The sequence below is a fragment of the Eurytemora carolleeae genome, unplaced genomic scaffold (assembly GCF_000591075.1).
Source record: "Eurytemora carolleeae unplaced genomic scaffold, Eaff_2.0 scaffold2, whole genome shotgun sequence".
NCBI lineage: Eukaryota > Metazoa > Arthropoda > Copepoda > Calanoida > Temoridae > Eurytemora > Eurytemora carolleeae.
In genome coordinates this window covers 1,016,160-1,035,944 of record NW_019396051.1, presented here as the reverse complement: position 1 = coordinate 1,035,944, position 19,785 = coordinate 1,016,160, and the positions used below count along the sequence as shown (strand labels likewise).

Below are 19,785 nucleotides of genomic sequence, written 5' to 3'. Positions count from 1 at the left end.
TTATATGTTTCATGCTTTACAAGCAAAATATATATATTATATATATATATATATATTTACATTTGTAATATGGTATGCACTACAAAATTAGGACAACATTCCAATTTTCTTGAAAACTTCTTTATCTTTCGTTACAATCAGTCACAAAATCTAAAAACATGTTTATACTTAATTCAAGCATTTTCAAAAACTAAGGGAAGCTTTTGTAATTTTATTTTATGTTCAATGGGTTTAGAAGATCAACATTTAGATTGGCCCAAAAAGAATTAAATTTTGAAATTAAATCCTGCTTTACATTAAACTATCTGGTTTAATTTCACAGAGTGTTAACTATCTCTTGTCGCTTTTACATGAGGGTTCACTATACAATTATACAATTACACAATGGGGGCTAAAATTACACAATTACACAATGGGGGCTGAAATTACACAATTACACAATGGGGGCTGAAATTACACAATTACACAATTGGGTCTGAAATTACACAATTACACAATGGGGGCTGAAATCACACAATTGCACAATGGGGGCTGAAATTACACAATTACACAATGGGGGCTGAAATTACACAATTACACAATGGTGTCTGAAATTACACAATTACATTACAGTGTATATGAGTATATATTTAGCGTACAGTATATATGAGTATATATTAGTGTACAGTGTACATGAGTATACATTCAGTGTACAGTTCAAAAGATTACGTATTTAGTGTACAGCTTACATGAGTATATATTTAGTTTATAGTGTCCATGAGTATATATTTAGTGTACAGTGTGCATCAGTAAATATTTAGTGTACAGTGTACATTATTATATATTTAGTGTACAGTGTACATGCGAATATATTCAGTGTACAGTGCACGAGAGTACGTTTTTAGTGTACAGCTTACAAGAGTATATATTTAGTGTACAGCATACGTGAGTATATATTTAGTGTACAGTGTACATGAGAATATATTTCGTTTACAGTGTACATGAGTATATATGTTAGTGTACTGTGTACATGAGTATATATTTAGTGTACAGTGTACATGAGTATATATTTAGTGTACATTATACATGAGTATATATTTAGTGTACAGTGTACATGAGTATATATTTAGTATACAGTTACATGAGTATATATTTAGTGTACAGTGTACATGAATATATATTTAGTGTACAGTATACATGAGTATATATTTAGGACTGGGATAAAGCCTCAACTCCTCTGAAAACTAGTGGAAAAGAACCCAAGTTTGTAAAACCTCCAGACAAGTTCTCCGCTACTGAGGGAGATCATGCTTTCGTTATCCTTGATATTCAGGGGGATCCTGTTCCCAAGATTGAATGGTTCAAGGTAACCTACTTATAAAAAAAAACTTTTGCGGATTCGCAAAAATTTTGGAGGATTTCTTAACTGTTTCTTTGTTTAGGCAACTAAAGATCTGGTTACAGAACCTAGATGTAAATACTGGACAGATGGATCCAGGATCATTATGGGGATTCAGAAAGCCAAACAGGAGGACGAGGGGACTTATAGGTAAATAGGAGAACAAGAGGACTTAAAGGTAAATAGGAGAACAAGAGGACTTAAAGGTAAATAGGAGAACAAGAGGACTTATAGGTAAATAGGAGAACAAGAGGACTTATAGGTAAATAGGAGAACAAGAGGACTTATAGGTAAATAGGAGAACAAGAGGACTTAAAGGTAAATAGGAGAACAAGAGGACTTAGTGGTAAATAGGAGAACAAGAGGACTTATAGGTAAATAGGAGAACAAGAGCACTTAAAGGTAAATAGGAGAACAAGAGGACTTATTGGTAAATAGGAGAACAAGGGAACTATAGGTGAATAGGAGAACAAGAGAACTTATAGGTAAACAAGATGACAAGAGGACTTACAGGTAAATAGGAAGACAAGGGCGCTTAAAGGTAAATAGGAGAACAAGAGGACTTATAGTTAAATGAGAGGACAAGCAGACTTATAGGGAAAGAAGAGGACAAGAGGAATTATAGGTAAATAGGAGGACAAGAGGACTACTAGGGAAATAAGAGGACAAGAGGACTTATAGGTAAATAAGAGGACAAGAGAACTTATAGGTAAAAAAGAGGACGATTGCACTTATAGGTAACTAGAAAGAGAATGAGACTTAAAGTTAAATAAGAGGACGAGGGCACTTATAGGTAAATAGGAGTACGAGGGCACTTATGGGTTAATGGGAAGACAAGGGCACTTAAAGGTAAATAGGAGGACAAGAGGACTTATAGGTAAATAGGAGGAGAATTGGACTTAAAGGTAAATAAGAGGACGATGGCACTTATAGGTAAATAGGAGGACAAGTGGAATTGTAGGTAAATAGGAGGACAAAGGGATAGGAGGGCATGCCGACTTAAATAGAAGGACAAGGAAACATTAGGACTAACAAGTTAATAGTAGGACTTGAGGACAAGAGCAAAAAATTTTAAAAAAGGAAAAAAAACTTAATTATTCTCTAGGTCTGTGATCACGAACGAGCATGGAAGTGTCGAACATGAGTTCAATGTTTACATCACAGGTCAGTACATTTGCAGTAAATTTGAAGTACATTTGCAGTACATTTGAAGTTCATTTGCAGTACATTTGCAGTACATTTGCAGTACATTTGAAGTACATTTGCAGTACATTTGCAGTAAATTTGCAGTACATTTTCAGTACATTTGTCTTATTGTCTATTGTTCTGGAAACATACATGCATATTATTATCGCGTTCAAAGTCCAATATGAAAATAAATATTCTCTTGAGGGCTGGAGGAGCGGGGGGTGAATAATTTATTTAATTCTTTGTCATTTTAAATCAAAAAGGCACGAGCTAGAACTTTTTTATTTATTAATTTTTTTAAAACATTTATTCAAATAAATCAATTTTTAAGAAAAAGTTTCAAAATTAGATCTTGACATTTTTTTAATTTGAAAAATTTTAGTTGCCGGTGGTATGGATTTCAGAGCTATGCTTATGAGGAAGAAGAAACCAGCAAAGAAAGTCGTGGTGGTAAGTGCATCGTGAATTAAAAATAAAAAATAAAAAAATTTTAATTAAAAAATAAAATTCTAGAATAGATTTTTGTTTAAAAAATTAGTTTGATATAAATGATCTAACAATAAATATTTATTATAGTTTCTAAAAGCAAATCCTAGATTGTATAAAATACAAGATATGGTTTGGTTTACTCTAAACAGTTCTATTCTTAATCTAACCTTGAATACGTTACAGAGTATGGAATTCAATTCTAGAGGATAAAGTCGGTATTTTTTTGTTGATCCCAACACGGAATTCTTAGTCCTCAATTCATAAACATTTCCAAGATATAAAATTTTGCGAGATCTCTCCGTGAAAAAATGTCTTATTTTATTCTAAAAAATGCACTGAGTGAAGGAGGAGTGACATCCTGTCCTGGATTTATCAATTAAGGAAACTAAGGATTCCGGAGCAGGGTAAAATATTCCCCTCTAAAGACAGGGTAAAATATTCCCCTCTAAAAACAGGGGAAAATATTCCCCACTAAAGACAGGATAAAATATTCCCCTCTAAAGACAGGGTAAAATATTCCCCACTAAAGACAGGGTAAAATATTCACCTCTAAAGACAGGGGAAAATATTCCCCACTAAAAACAGGGTTAATAGAAAGAGATATTGTGTTTTATAAGATAGGACACCTAGACGCACAAAACTTTAATAAAAGACCTAGTTGCGCCATTTTTTTTATTGTATTTTTATATAGAACCTTGAAATAAATGAAATCCTGCTTTTTTGTGAATTTTTGCAAACATCGCCTTCGGCAAAAACACTAAAAATTGTAAATTGTTTAACCTCTGATAAAATCAGCTGGGTAGAAAAATACTTCAGCTGTTCCTTCTGAACCCGCCTATACATTTTAAAGGGCTCAGGAAACATCGTTTGTTACTTTAAAAAGAGTATGCCCCTAGACCAACCTAAGTACACATTTGCGGAGATCAACTGTGTTTATAATATTTGGTGCTGACTTGGAAACCCAGCTTTGCAAGGAAACTAAACTTTCGATATAAAAGCCAACCCATGCTTAACTTAAATTTTTTAAACAAAGCATTCATTTCCACAATTCTACCGAGCTCCCCAATCAAAATATTAGAGGCAAATCGGTCAAGGGTTTCATGAGTTATGATTGGACATGCAAACGAACAAACAGAGATTACTGCTTCATATATATAGATTTAGTATTTAGTATTTAGTGTTGCAGTTAAAGTATTTTGCATCTTCTGTCACATTAATTTAAAGAGTTTTATAAATGAGAATATTTGAAAACAAACTGAGCTAGGTTAAGCTGACCGCACGAAGTGCAGAAGACAGGATCCTAGATACTTTTTCCTTTAAAGGGATTACTTACATTTTAAAAGAAATTGATAACCAGCCACAATTTTTTAATTCTTATATCTTTGCAACCAGGGACCAGATTTACAGAATAGCAAGAAGTAGCTAAACCGGGCAGACTAAGTGAACCAGTTCTTGATTGCGCCGGTTAAAGCTGAAGAGAGGTGGTTGAACAACGTCTGGGCTATTTATAAGATCTGGACCCAGTTTTCATAGACTTTTCATATTTTAAACTATGAATTCATCTAGACCAAAATGTCATCGTTAGAAATATCAGAAGTTTACGCAACCAGGTTGCTATGGGATTAGAAACTAGAATTTGTGCAGTGAAATCAAATTCTTTATAATACTTTACTATTTTTCAACCCATCGAATTCTAAATCTTAAATTTCTAAACAGCAAATCGTAATATTTCAAGAATATATTTATAAAATATGTTTAAAAGCTTATTTCTAATTGTTTTTGTTTTTAAATGTCTCGACAAGGCCTGAATTTAAAGATAAACATAAAATACATGGGCATGAAATACTTTCAGGATTAATTTGAATAGGAATAGGATTTGAAAGCTTATTTATTATCGACTGCTTTTTGTTAAATTGATAATTATTTCTATAATCTGTTTTGAACGATTTCATTTGAAATTCAATCTATTTTAAGGATCACTGTATGTTTCGAACATACGACATTAAAAACAACACCAAATAAAAAAGTCTAAATCTTACGCATGTGTAACGTGTATATTTTAAATAATAAATAATTCAAGTAAAGATAGAATTAGAGGTTATGCAGTCGCAAATGCTTTTTGAAAACTATCGATTTTTTTTTATTTTGTAGAATACAGTTTGTGTGATTTGTTACACATATAGTATTTGTAGAATATAGTTTGTGTGATTTGTTACACATATAGTATTTGTTTGAAATTTCTTTTTTCAAAGGTTGATTTTTTATTGCAGAACAACACGGGACATTGAAACTTTCTTTTTGTTTTTCTTTTCATATTTTTTTATCCCGCCTTATTCTATTTTTATCCTGTCCCATCCTTTCTCCTTTCTTTCCTCCCTTTTTGGTTTACTTTTTTCTTTGTTTTTTCTTTTTCCTTTAAGCTTCCTCCTTTCCAATATTCATGTAAATTAATTATATTTTTAACTGTACTTATTATTTCTCCACCGTAAAGGAAGAAATTACTTGTCTCTTACTCTAATTTTTTAATCCTAAAATCTTTAAAATTTGATGTCGTAGACCTGTGATGTTTCAAACTGTGAATTCTTTTGATACAAAAATCAAAGGTTGAAACATCAAAGGTTTACATCAGCAAGCTGCAAAGATAAAAGGAATTAAAAGTTAGAGTTTGAGATGAGTAATCCGTCCTAGTCCTAAACCTTCCTCCACCCCTCTCCTCAAACTGTAGATGGTTGACTGAACTCTATACATAGGAGAAGGTTGAATGGTTGGAAGAACCCGTGGATAGAAATGTTAAACAAGGAACAGCTGATGAAGTTCATTTTACAGCAAAGCTGTCGGTCAAGGGGAAGAAGGCTAAGTGGTATATCAGAAACCAGGTAGAAAACCAGTTTGCCACAGAATAACGTTATAGTACTTTGATGAGATAAAACAGTTAAATTTGTCTCTTTTTTAATATATGGTCCAACTTTCTTTTAGAAATTTTTTAGTAGGCTTTCAGAGTGCTTCGCGCCTCTCTGCAATCAACAATTTAAGCATTTAAATTTTGCTTCTCAAGCGGTCATCTCCAAATTCTGCGGATTTTTCTGTAAACATTGATATATTTCTAAACTATCCATAAAGATTAACTTTTCATAAACTTTCCCTGGGGTCATGTAAGTTGTCGCAAAAAAATTGGGCCCGATTGGTTCAGCCGTTTTGGCGTTTAATTGAGACCAGCAAGGTATATATATGTATATAGATGTAGAGAAAAATTTGCCCATGGGCGAAGAAGGTAGATTTGACAAAAGAATTTCTTTAATACATTTTTTTTTAGAGTTTAAGAATCAGAAAATATAAATTTTGAAATTTTTTGCTATTTGCAAATATCTAATAAAAATTTAAAGTTTTATCCAATCTTCAAAAAAAAATTTGGCTTTTTTATTTTTCAAAACATAACATTTTTTTACTTTTAGTTCAAAAAAGAAACTCAAGTTTATAGAAAATCCCAAATATAATAAATGATTGATCATTGAACATCTAGGCTAAACATGCCAGTTCTCGATTAAAAAATGAAAATGTCAAAAAATCTAAAGTTTAATAAATTCTTAATTAGGATACGCAAAAGTCCAAGGTTGCGTATGAACACGGATTGGTAAGTTCTGTATGCAAGAAGCATGGATCTTGCATGGATAAATTTACTTCTTTTCATTTCTAAACCTCGTGCTCATCTTACATCCTGGAGCCAAACCTTGTGCTTCTAGAGGCCGTAATGGTTTATTTAAATGCTATGTTCTAAAGTATGCGCATAATCGCTTAAAAATTGTTCAAAACTTTTGTGTTAGTCTACAGCGCTTAATCTCGACATTTACGGCAACTTAAAAAATTTGAGAGATAAGTGCTAGATTCCTTTACAGACCATGGGATATCCAAGAGAAATTATTTAATTGTTTGAACGACTAAAGTCAGGAAGAACTGGTTGATCCAGGGATTGACAACGGGAAAGTTTTGACCCCAGGATATAAGAGCGATCTCTATGATTCACAAGCGTTTTAATGCTTCTCGTAATTTAACTGAACATTATCTCTGCTGAATCAAGAAAGAAAGCCAAGAAAAACATCAAGATTACAATTTCAGATTTACGAAACGATATTTAAATCCTCCTTTTTACATCTTGCACTTTATGTTTTTTTTCTTGGCTTTTCTCCGAAATGATTATGTCAGAAATGTACTTAAAGCTATAAACATATCTTCGTGTACGTGTACATTTTGCACGTTTAATATATCTTTCTTTCAACCTTCTTCATATTTGCAAGAATACATTTTACTTGAGCACTATGCAAAGTATTTACTAAATAGGTTGCTCATAAAAATATTTTTTGAATATAACGAAGAGCAATAATTGTGATAAATGGTGCGCAGCTGCCGCTGCCCTCTGAAAGTATGCCCTGTCTACGGATTAATTCAAGGATAATATAACGCTTTTCCTCCTTCGGTATTTTTGAATATATATCTGTTTCAGCGAATTTATGAATTTCATTTCTTTAATTGTGCATAAATAAATGTCATGGCATACTTTTACAAAAAAACTTTTAAAATGACATTTTTCCAGAAATATTTTATTCGAACTGAAATGGTATAAACAACCTTTTCATCCTCTTCTTTTCTTTATTCTTGATTTCGAGATTAATTTTGATGAAACTGAGCTGAGAACTTTAGAATTGTGGATATCGAGATAAATGCTTGATCTCCTCTTTTTTATAATCTCAAGATTAATTTAATCTGTTGTTTTTATTCTAAAAGTATATAAAATTCATCCAATCAAAGAGAACTCGAAAGTTTCGAAAAAGCTTTGATTACAATTTAAAAAATCATTGGAGACATTTTATAATATAAAGAAAGAACAATGATTATAATCAGACCTGTTTACTGGTTCCAGATGATAAGGGAGTGCAAAGGAATTAAGCTTTATGAAAAAAAATACATTTAGAACTTGAAAACTGTCTCTATTATCTCTAAAATATGTATCTAATAATCGTTAAAAAAATATTATGACCTTCGTGGTTGACGCTCACAGCTCATATTTATAGAAGAAGGCAATATGCTTATGAATACAGTCTTCTCAGACAAAACATATTTATGCAGCTGACAGCTTAAATCCTAACAAAACAGCTCGTAAGTGACAAGAAAAAACTAATGATTAGTATTTTGACCCTAAAACTCTGATGTCCAAATAGGAAAGGATTGTTTTAGGAGAAATATAAACATATCACTGTTTTTTCTTTGTCACACAGTGTATATTTAAGGAGTATTTTTAACTGTATTAAACTGTTTATGCATTGAAAATATAAAGAAAATTTAAATTCTTGCATGTCTATAAAAGCTAGGAATGTATTCTATTAAAATGCACATCTTTTTTTCTGTTAAAATTCGCTTCGCTGTATGTTTATTTATTTTATGTGTTTTTTAAACATTCTGCATTTAAGATAAATTTTAACCAGAGCTAAACTACTGATTCCTGATCCTGGACCGACCTTAGAAGTGTTTAAGTTCGGATGATAATATCCTAACTTTTTACTGAACTTCTTTAAGGTTTAGGATATTCGGATCCCTGAAATTTCCTGGGTCCAGGTTTAGTTTGGTAGATCATAATCTGATCATGAACTTTTCCAAGGATTAGTTTAGTTCGGTAGATCATAATCGGAAATTAAACTTTCCTAATAGATGGTTTAGTTCAGATCTATCTATTTTCTGGTCTCAAACTGTATCGGATCTAAGGTTCAGTTTAGTTTTGATAATATTTTTTGTTATCTAATCTATAAAGAGCATGCTACTGAAACCTAAACCTTATAAGATGTTAAGAGAATTATCTTGTTTCTAGGAGTGCTACAAGGGTCCCAAGTTCTCCTTCGTCAACGACGATGACACCTTCACCTTGATCATCAAGAACCCCGAAGTCGGGGATACTGGTCGGTATACCTGTGTAGTCAGGGAGTGCAACGATCTGACCTGTAAGGGATACCTTGAAGTGGAACGTAAGTTAAGATTTTATTTAACAAAATTTCATTTCGATTATAACAATTTCCAGTGGAAAGGGGGGGGAATTTTTGTCTTTGCTACTTTCTTCGACCTGGATTGACCGATAACTTCCTTGTAGCTTCTACCTTTTACCTGACAAAGTTGACCGATATATTTGTAGAAACTGGTCACGTTGACCGGGATAATCGATAAACAAATTGTACCTTTTCTTTTGGACTGGCTAGACTGATACATTCACTGTCGCTGCTTCTGGATCTGAAATTAACTGCATCTTTTGACCTGGCTTGACCGATAAACTTATTGTTGCTGCTCCTATTGAAATGGATTGACCGATATATATTGCAGCTGCTGATCCTTCCTTTGGATTTTGTGGTAAGCTGAAGGATAAGAAGGGTAAGACGAAGAGGAAGGTTCAGCTCAAGTGCAAGGTTGATGATCCTAACGCCAAAGTTAAATGGTTCAAGGACGGAAAGGAGATTAAACAATCTGACCCAAGGTAATTATTTCAAAAATACAGTCTGAAAAAATATTCTTGTATCTATATTTCCAAATATTGTCAAGGTTCTTGATCAAGAGCGAGGATGGAGTTTGTACGCTTGATATCCGTTCTGCAGAGATCTCCGACTCTGGAGAATACAAGTGTGTCATCCAGGATTTCGGTAAGGAGGGAGAGAACGAGACCAAGTGCAGGGTTGATGTTGAAGAGTTCACACACAAGTTCACCGGAGACCTCAAGGGTAAGAAGGTTGTTGAGGACGAAACTGCAGTGTTTGAGCTTGGAGTAGAGGAGGATGACGCCGAGGTTAAATGGTACAAGGACGGAGTTGAGATTGTTCCAGATGGAAAAAGGTTAATCTTGTGTGAACCCTACCCTGCACTGTGTTTAAACCTGTATCTTAAATATATTTCCTTGTCCGTTGACCAACCCTACCCTGCACCGTGTATAAACCTGCATCTTAAATATATTTCCTTGTCCGTTGACCAACCCTAACCTGTGTATATAACATATCCCAGACGCATGAATATATGTATATATCATGATAAATGAAACTCTCTACTAACCTGTGAACCCTGAGCCTGGTTGGGACTGTATCTACCCTCATGAATCCTCTAAACTCTTGCATGTAAGAAAGCTTGAAATTATCACACTCTTTACTAGGTTTAGACAAACAAGGACGTAATGGAGGGGACGGGGTACAGTGGACAGCCCCCCCCCCCCGTGCCTGGACCTTCTCTAGAATAGATTAAACCTCGAGTACTCCCTTGTCAGAACTAACCTGAGTTTTTGCACTTTGTAGCTCTGACCTAGCTTGTATTTATTTTTACTCTAATACATACAAAAAATCCAGTTAGAGTGTAAGATGTTATTTTCTAGGTTTTAAATTCCTATATAAATGTATTTGGTACAGCTGTAAGTTTAAATTTTCTTATTTTTAATCATTTTTGGTTTATGGCTTGATTTGTAAATTAATTCTTTTTTTAGATATTAACATTGTTACCAAAAATATTAAAAAGTGTGCTTTATAAATTGAGGAAAATGTTGCCCACAAATCCGTCCATCGAAATTTATTCTTAATTTTTCCCCTTTTTCGAACTTACAGAGTCTGTTAGTGTAATTTCAGATGAACCTCCATGCAAAGATGACATCTTTTGTTTCTCTTTTAACGTGACTTGCGCATTTCTACTAAAGGAAATCATATAGGAATTATCATAATTGAATACTTTTAAAGCTTAGAAAAACAACAATATCTCCCATAATTATTGATCAGATAAAGGTTTCAATGGTACAGATGTGAATCGAGCATTCACAACTTTCCACGGAGGGTCCCTTTAAAAACGTTCATCAGCCATCACATAAACCTTTAAAAAGAATAGTTTTTAGATTTATTTTCTAGAATCATCCTTAGAATTATTAAATCATGTTCAGAAAATTGCAGAGACAAAAAATTGTTAAAAATAGTTATGAATATAATTCTAAATGATTATGAATGATAACCACAATTTATATATTTTGCAAATTAACAACTCAAACTAAGCGTAAAATTTGCTAAACATATTTTTTCATAAATACAACAAACGTTTGTCAAATTTTGCATTTATTAAATATATTTATCGAGTTTGAATGTCAACAAAGCAAGAATATCCATTTTCTCTTTTTTTAATTATTATTTACTTTCACTTTCATAAACTATTTAAACTTCATTTTTTAAAATTGTATTTTTAACCACAAAGTATGTTTTCTATTGAACAAACTTGTATGAAAAGAAACTATTGCCCAAGGAAAGCTTATTTTTCAATGTCGTTGAATGTAAATAAAACTACATGTGACCAGATTGTTTATGTTTCCAGGATACAGATAGTGTGCGAAGGAAAGAAGAGAAAGCTGATTATAAAGAACTGTAAACTTGATGATGGAGGAATGATATCTGCCAAAACGAACTCCGATGAGGTTTCTGCACCCCTGGAAGTTAATTGTAAGTTTTTAACAATTTTTTTTTGTGAACAGGAACATCTTTGCCACAAACTTTGATTTGCTAGTCCCTTTATCTTGGCAACCCAATGTTAGATATTTGAATTCTGTTCGGTCAAATAATCTAATTTTAAAATATCAAAGGTTTACACCATCAGGTTGCAAAGATTTAAAGATTAGAAAATTAAAGTTTGTGACAAAGACTCAATTCCTTTGTATTTGTGACATGAATCGACCAGAGAAACCTTCCTTAAAACAAAACTGTAAAATTAAAATTCCAAGATTGATAAAAATGGAATTTTTGTTTATTTTGATAAATATAAAATTTATGTTTAATAATTTGAAATAAAAAATTATGCAAAGTTTATTTTTTTACCAACATTCAATTCCATCCCTGTTCACACAACTTGTTTCAGACCATAACGGATTCAAGAAGGGAATGAGGGACTTCAAGCAGTGTGTGGAGAGGGAGCAGATCATCTTCAACGTGGAGCTCAAGGATCCGAATGCACCGGTGGAGTTCGCCATCAACGGAGTGCCCGTGGACACCTCCGACGGCAGGGTTGAAGTGAAGAATCTCGGAGAAGGCAAGCATCAGCTGATTATCAATAAGGCTGAGATGGGAGACGCTGGAACAGTTTCTTGCAAGACTCCGACCAATGTCGGAGATGAGATGGTTGAGTCTAAATCTAACTTTACCGTGGTGAAGGGTGAAGAAGCTCCGGAGATGGGAGATTGCGGACCAGTGACTGGAGTAGCAATGAAGCAGTGCAACATGACTATACCCTACAAGGTAGAGGGAGAGAAACAGTCCGATTTGGAGATTATTATTGAGAAGGACGGTAAGGTTCTGAAACTGGGTAAAGATATTAATCTAACCGTTCACGGAGATAGAATCCAACTGGATATAATCAACCCTAAGCGAGAGAAGTCTGGAAAGTATAAGGTTACGATGAAGAATGCTCAGGGTATCTGTGAGAAGTGGATTGATGTCAATATCATGGATAAACCTACACCTCCTGCATCCTGCAGAGTATCTGATGTATATCAGGATAACTGTATTGTCCACTGGACTCCACCCCAGGACGATGGTGGAACTCCAATCAAGAAGTATGTTGTTGAGTGCCTGGATACAACCACCGGAAACGGAACCTGGACTCCGGTTGCTATGACTGAGGACGGAAGTGCCAAGAAGATCAAGGTTCATAATCTGACTCCGATGCACAGATACAGGTTCCGAACCAGAGCCGTGAACAAGATCGGAGAATCTGATCCTTGTGAGATGAGAGGAGATGATATCCTGGCTAAAGATCCCTGGGGTAATATATTGTTTGTATAAAAAGTATTAGTTTTCCACATTTTCTGCTCTGTTGATATATCTCAGCTGGAAGGAACGATAAGAGTTATATCTTATTTAGTTTCTTTTAGTCATCAGATAAAGGTCATTTGCCATTTACTCCTTGCCTAATATACTCTGACAAGGTGCACTGTTAGGAGGAAGCATTTACTCAACAGAGTTTGGCATTTAAATATTTTGCTTTTGTATTGGAGAGGGGGGGGGGGGAGATAATGAAGACTGTACAGGAGGATAAGGGGTTATGGCGGACAATGATTACAAAGACTATCAAGGGGAGAAGGTTTAAAGGAGATATTGAATCAAAGAACTATCAGGAGGGGAGAAGGGGTTTATGGGGGTAATGAATCAAAGGATTATCAGGGGAAGGAGAAAGGGTTAAAGGAGATGTTTAATCAAAGGACTATCAGGGGAAGGAGAAGGGTTAAAGGAGATAATGAATCCAAGGGGGAAGGAGAAGGGTTAAAGGTGATAATGAATCAAATTACTATCAGGGGAAAAAGAAGGGGTTTAAGGGGATAATGAATCAAAGGACTATCAGGGGAAAAAGAAGGGGTTTAAGGGGGTAATGAATCCAAGGACTATCAGGGGAAAAAGAAGGGGTTTAAGGGGGTAATGAATCCAAGGACTATCAGGGGAAAAAGAAGGGGTTTAAGGGGGTATTGAATCCAAGGGCTATCAGGGAAGGAGAAAGGGTTTAAGGAAATGAATCAAAGGGCTATCAGGGGGAGGAGAAGGGGTTTAAGGGGGTAATGAATCCAAGGACTATCAGGGGAAGGAGAAGGGGCTTAGGGGGGTAATGAATCAGAGGACTATATACAGGGGGAGGACAGGGGGTCTAAAAGGTAAACTGAATTCAAGGATGATGAGGGGAAACAAATGTCACGTAAGGTGAATCTAAATCTCTTCTCCTTAGTCATAGTTTTCGAGGTTAAGTGTTCAAAGTTGTTTATTTGTCTCTCCGGAGTTCTCCAGTGAAATTGCTAATTTATTCTGTGATGTGGGAATCTTATTCTAAACATTATATATTCTAGATGAGCCAGATCCTTGCGGTAAACCTGATATTGTTGACTGGAGTCCAAACCATGCTGATCTTGTCTGGGATCCTCCAGCATCCGACGGCGGAGCTCCCATCACACACTACATCATAGAGATGAAGGAGAAGAATATGGGACAGTGGGTGGAGGCGAAGGTGTTGACCCTGAAGGAGGTTGAGGCCCTCGGTAACAAGATCAAGGGTAAATGTGACGGTCTAGTGGAGGGTCAAGAGTACCAGTTTAGGATCAAGGCGGTGAATAAGGGAGGACCCAGTAAACCTGGTCCTCCATCTGATTCTATGATTGCCAAGCACAGGTTCATTCCTCCACATCTTCTAGGAGATGGAATATATGATATCACATTGAAGAAAGGTCGCCCAATCCGATACGATCTCTGGTTCGGAGGAGAGCCTGCTCCATCAGTAGAATGGATAAGAAATGGAAGAACGTTGAACAGCGATGAACACACGTCTATCGAACTCTACTCCAAAAACACAATTTACACAGAAAAAAATACAGTTCTTAGCATTCCAAAAGTAAGTACATGGAAACATATGTTTTTTGTTTTAATTTTTACCGTAACTAAGCAATGCAGTCGAGCGTCCTAGAACGAAAATTCCTAGCATTCTTTTATTTCTTCTAAATAGATATCCTATTGTGTGTTTAGGCGGATAGAGCGAGGGATACAGGAGAATATACAATCCGTCTTGTCTGCGAGGCAGGAACATTCGAAGCAACAGGAAAGGTCAACGTCCTAGACGTTCCAACCAAACCTAGACAGCTCATGCCTGATGAGATCCGTGCTGAACATGTTAAACTGAGCTGGCTTCCTCCAGAGGACGACGGAGGAACTCCGATCCAGAGTTACCTGGTCAGATACATGGATATAGACAGTGGAGAGTGGGTTACAGCTTGTACCACAACCACGCCATCTGCTACAGCTCAGGGGCTCAAGCCAGGTCATCTTTATCAGTTCGAGGTCTCCGCTATCAACAAGGAAGGACAATCAGAACCTATCTATACAGGAGATCCAATTCTGGCAGAAAACCCATACAGTAAGTGAAGAAACAATTTTATGACTTTACAAATAAAATAATTAACTTTTTTTAGGACCGCCTAGTGCACCTGGAGAACCTAAGATTGTTGATTTTGACAACAAATCTGTCACCCTGAGATGGGATAAACCCAAACATGATGGTGGCCGTCCCATTTCTCACTATATCATTCAGAAGAAAGACAAATTCGGCGGCTGGTTCGATGCCCTTATCACAGACGATCAGAACTGTGTAGCAACTATAGATGAGCTGGAGGCCAGGGTTCCAGGTCTCAGTGAGGGTAAATGGTATCAGTTCAGGGTCATTGCTGTCAACAAGGCCGGAGAATCCGATCCTAGTCCTGAAACTAAACCTCATCTTTGCCGACACAAAAATCGTAAGTATTTGTTGACGATTGTTGAGAATTTTATAGAATTCATTATTCGTTTTTGTTGGATTTTTAAAAGTTTTAAGAGGATTTATTGCTTTACATTTCTACACATCTAAAAGCCGTGAAATTGTTTTCTATGCATTTGACCGAATTTTTTTCTATTTCTTTTACATTTAGAAGTAAAAGTTGTGTCATGGTGAAATCTGCAATCCTGATCCTAATTTTGTTTGTTTAGTATCTCCATCGATTGACAAGGGCCAGGCTGGATCTAAGACGGTAAGAATAAACAGAACTGCGTTCTGGCAGATCAGATGTAAGGGAGAACCACCTCCAGTCTTTACCTGGTCTCACCCTGTACACGGAGAGTTGAAATCTTGTGAGAACTACACCGTTCACACAGATGAATACCAGGGTGGAGCAACAACAACACTCGTCATCCATCATTCTACTCTACAGGATGGAGGAACATACACCCTTCAAGCAGAAAATAGGTAATTATTCATTTACAAATTAGATTTAGAAGTTAGCAGCTCTAGGAGCAGGTCAGGTTTACGTCATCAAGCTCCAGGTTTAGACTTGAGAAAAGCCTTTGAGAATTCTAATTATGTCAGAATTGTTGACTGCAACATACTATCATATAACTTTACTCTTACAATTCAATACAAGCAGAAGATAAAAGAAGAAAAAACTCTAGAAAGCTAATTTCACCTTGAAACTATGTTTTCTCTCTCAGACAACAAGGTTAGCTGTTTAACAAATATATTTGCCTGGTCAAGCAAAAAGATTTACCCAATTCTTAATTTTAGAGTTTTATAACTTATTTTTTTTGAATAATTCTCTGATTGCGTAAACCTAACTCCTGGATACAAAATTGAATTTGTTCAATATAGGGGCGAATACAATTTAAAATAGGACTATAAAATTTAACTGGGACTAGTGGTCCGAGAAAATACTATTTAAAATTGGACTTTTAAAATAAACTGGGATTTATGGTCCGATACAAAAGTGCATCGGGACTTGAATTATTACGAGGAAAGTTTAACTAAGGATAAAAGTGTTTTTGTCCGTTGATATTGCAAAAATCAATTCAATTTCTTTTCTTTTAATTTGCCGGGTTCTCATCATATAAAACCTCTAACTTTGTAAATTATATTTCCAGGAACGGGAAAGAGAAGATAGATTTAGATTTGATAGTACTGGACAACCTACCGGAATGTGATTGCGACATGTACAGGAGAGGAGACAAGCAGTGCTCTTGCCAGCATTCATACACAGGGTAGGTTCATATTTTTATCCGGGTTCAGTTTAGGTTTAGAAGCTCCGAACCTTGGTTCTCTTGGAGACTAAGAGAGCATGATGCATGGTGATATGTATCCGTCCATGTAGTTGGTTTGCAACTATATAATTGGTTCTTAAATAATAATTTGTGAAATAAAACAGGAAAGATCCTTGGATGGCTGTACTCACTGCATCCATGGAATATTTCAACGGAGCTGCTCTCTAACTTGTAGTTTTAGGTAATCTTGGGTTGTCCCGTCCCTTACATGTGTACACTGTCCTCTCCTCTTCTCTCCTCTTCTCTTCTATTCTCTTCTCTTCTATTCCTTCTCATCCTTCTACTAGGACTATCCTAATGATTTCTCGTCAAAGAACTGAACATTCACCTCAAACTCTGATTATATAATTCCTCTATCTTTGGAACCTAAATTAAAAACTTTTGATACTTCAAAGAAATTGCGTTTTTACCACAAATTCAAATTTTCTAATCCCAATATTTTGTAACCTGATAGTGTAAACCTTTGAGATTTTAAACTTAGATTATTTTGTTTAGCAGATTCATAGTTTGAAATATCTAAGGTTTACTACATCGCGTTGCTAATGTACAAGGATTAAACCATCAGAGGTTGTGGCAAAAATTCAATTCCTTTTGACATTTCAATTTGGCAAAATTAATTATTATAAATATTAAAGATCTACGACCCTGTCAGGACAAGTGGAGGAAAATGTACGCTAGTTTGTGACGTGTGTATTTAGCTTAATCAACTACACTGATCATTGTTGTTATTAACATTTGATGCAGTACGTGGATAAGGGATATGAAAATAAACCAAATTTTAGCTAAGGAGGGGGGGGGTGGCGATTTTATTCATAGTCTTTTTGGGTTATACAAAGCATAGTAGCTTTTCCTTCACCTTAATGGTATGCATGATATATTGGTAAATGAATACAACTTCTCATAAATATGCAGTGCCCCTCAAAATAAAATGGTAAACGGAGACAACTTCTCATAAATATATAGTGCTCCCCAAAATAAAATAGTGACTAATGATGACTTTTCGTAAATAAACAGTGCTCCTCAAAATAAATTGGTAAATAAAGACAACTTCTCATAAATATACAGTACTCCTCAAAATAAAATGGTAAATGAAGACAACTGGTTAAAAATATACAGTGCTTCTCAAAATAAAATAGAAATAAATAGGATGTTTCCCCTTTATGTTCATTTACCATTTTATTTTAGGAAGAACTGTATATTAATACCCAATTGTCTTCATTTAACATTTTATTATTTACATTTAAGGTGAAGAAAAAGCTACAATTCTTTTTATAACCCAAATAGACCATGAATAAACCCCCCCCTCCCCAACTAAATTATAGTTTATTTTCATATCCCTTTTCCACGTACTACTGCAATTGCATCAGTGTAGTTGATTAAGCTAAATACACACGTCACAATCTACCTTTTCTTCCACTTGTCCTGACAGGTCTACGACATCAGATTGCAAAGATAAAAGGATTAGAAAGTTAGGACATGAGTTCCTTTATCAGTTCTTTATGGTTTATTTCCTATTCCCTGTTTTTTTTTCTCTTTTTCTTATTTCCTGCAGGCTGCACAGGGAAATCTGTGTTTCCATTTACCCCGTATATCTGTGAGTCCTGTGTCCAGTTTATTTCTGTTTTCAACTTTGGCAAGCTTTGCATCACGGAGTGGAAAGCTACAAACAAGTGGCCGGAGCTCCGTCCCTCCTCTAATACAAGACTTAGAGAGAGAAAACTTTATCATTATGTTTTAACCCTGTCTACTAGACAACGACAAAATTTAACAAGAGGAAAAACTAATCATTTAGAATTCAGGTTCGGACGGATTTCTCAGGGTCTAGTTTAAACTATAGAGAGGATACAACATGATCGATAATATATTCAATAATTGTTCTGCAGGTGCTTCCGAGCAATATCAATGGAGGAACCGATTCCAAATATTTGCGAACAGTTCAGTTTTAATACTGGAGAGGAGAAAAGGTTTATCCGGAGCAAATCCTGCCGTAGAAACACAGAGGAGGAGAAATCAAACCTAATCCTCAGCTATAACAGTCGTAATTTTGATGCTATGACCCAGAGATATTATCCGTCCTGGCACTTTACTACTCCGTTCAGAGATTATTCTGCTTTCCAAACCCGGCCAGACCGGAGAATGTCTAACTTTTAAATTTAACTTTATGTGCAAGAATGCTTCAAACTAACAAACCCCATTTAATTTATTACATAATATTGCAAGAGTGTGAATGCATTAATAATCAATTTTAACGAGTTGAACCCCCCGCGAGTGCAGTGAGTTTTATTTATTTAAAACTAATTTGTACATCTCTTTTTCAGTCCTGACGGAACTTTAAAGAAACTGCTGGATCTACAGTTTTCTGAGAACCTACTCTGATCCATAAATCCAGTTCTTGGTCTGAAAACATTCGATCAATCCATCAATCCATGTACAGCCGATCCCGTTATCTTCATAAACCAATTCAAGATTCTCCTCCATCTAACCTGAACCAATCCCTTCTTCAAACCATCTTCAAGGTTCTAGTTTCCATATTCCAGTTTATGTACATTTTTCACACTATGTACACCATGTACAGTTCCTCAACCAAGATGTTTAAATGCGGATATTTTTTGGAGTAAAATGTGATCTTGATGCATGTGTTTCAGAGCCTGTGAATTACTAAACGCTATCGATTATAAATGCAAGTTTACCCATATTGTATTCGCTAAACTCCCTCTATATGGAACCCATTAAATCTAATCTGGAATTAATTATCCTAAGATTTCACATTTTTTTCTTTAAATCCATAGGAGTACTAACACAAGTAGTATTTACCCTGATCGGTTACATTTTGCTTAGATGTCGATTTTATATAAAGTTGGCGGTTTCTAACCGGGGTTTTGTTTTAAGAATGTCATGATAATTATGATAGATATATCCTGGTTCTAACAACTATAGAAACCGTCAGCTTTATACGACTAAAGACGACTTTTAAAGCCGTTCCAACCCAGCTCGGAGCATGCTGAGCTGGTTGGTAACAATTAAACCATGAAACCAATGTAACACTATTTTTGTAACTAGTTGTAAAGAAAATATATTGACTGTTACACTGCC

The 19,785-nt window shown here is 35.1% G+C and overlaps 1 protein-coding gene across 9 annotated transcripts in view; it reads left to right on the top strand.

Moving 5' to 3' along the window:
• The window catches only part of LOC111705361 (twitchin), a 30,338-nt gene extending 10,553 nt beyond the window's left edge, over positions 1–19,785 (top strand). For 2 of the 9 annotated variants that reach the window (XM_023477887.1, XM_023477872.1), the window contains 17 exons: positions 1,193–1,345; positions 1,422–1,528; positions 2,484–2,542; positions 2,949–3,016; positions 5,806–5,931; positions 6,648–6,686; positions 8,913–9,066; positions 9,416–9,566; positions 9,632–9,919; positions 11,420–11,544; positions 11,957–12,859; positions 13,929–14,467; positions 14,599–14,986; positions 15,042–15,362; positions 15,592–15,847; positions 16,516–16,632; positions 18,576–18,976. In XM_023477887.1, the coding sequence (XP_023333655.1) occupies positions 1,193–1,345; positions 1,422–1,528; positions 2,484–2,542; positions 2,949–3,016; positions 5,806–5,931; positions 6,648–6,686; positions 8,913–9,066; positions 9,416–9,566; positions 9,632–9,919; positions 11,420–11,544; positions 11,957–12,859; positions 13,929–14,467; positions 14,599–14,986; positions 15,042–15,362; positions 15,592–15,847; positions 16,516–16,632; positions 18,576–18,843 (4,062 nt within the window). In that variant the 3' untranslated portion in view covers positions 18,844–18,976. Of the gene's footprint in view, positions 1–1,192; positions 1,346–1,421; positions 1,529–2,483; positions 2,543–2,948; positions 3,017–5,805; positions 5,932–6,647; positions 6,687–8,912; positions 9,067–9,415; positions 9,567–9,631; positions 9,920–11,419; positions 11,545–11,956; positions 12,860–13,928; positions 14,468–14,598; positions 14,987–15,041; positions 15,363–15,591; positions 15,848–16,515; positions 16,633–16,796; positions 16,874–18,575; positions 18,977–19,010 lie in introns of those variants that run through there. The other 7 variants (XM_023477913.1, XM_023477904.1, XM_023477926.1 and 4 more) reach the window with 6 other exon arrangements.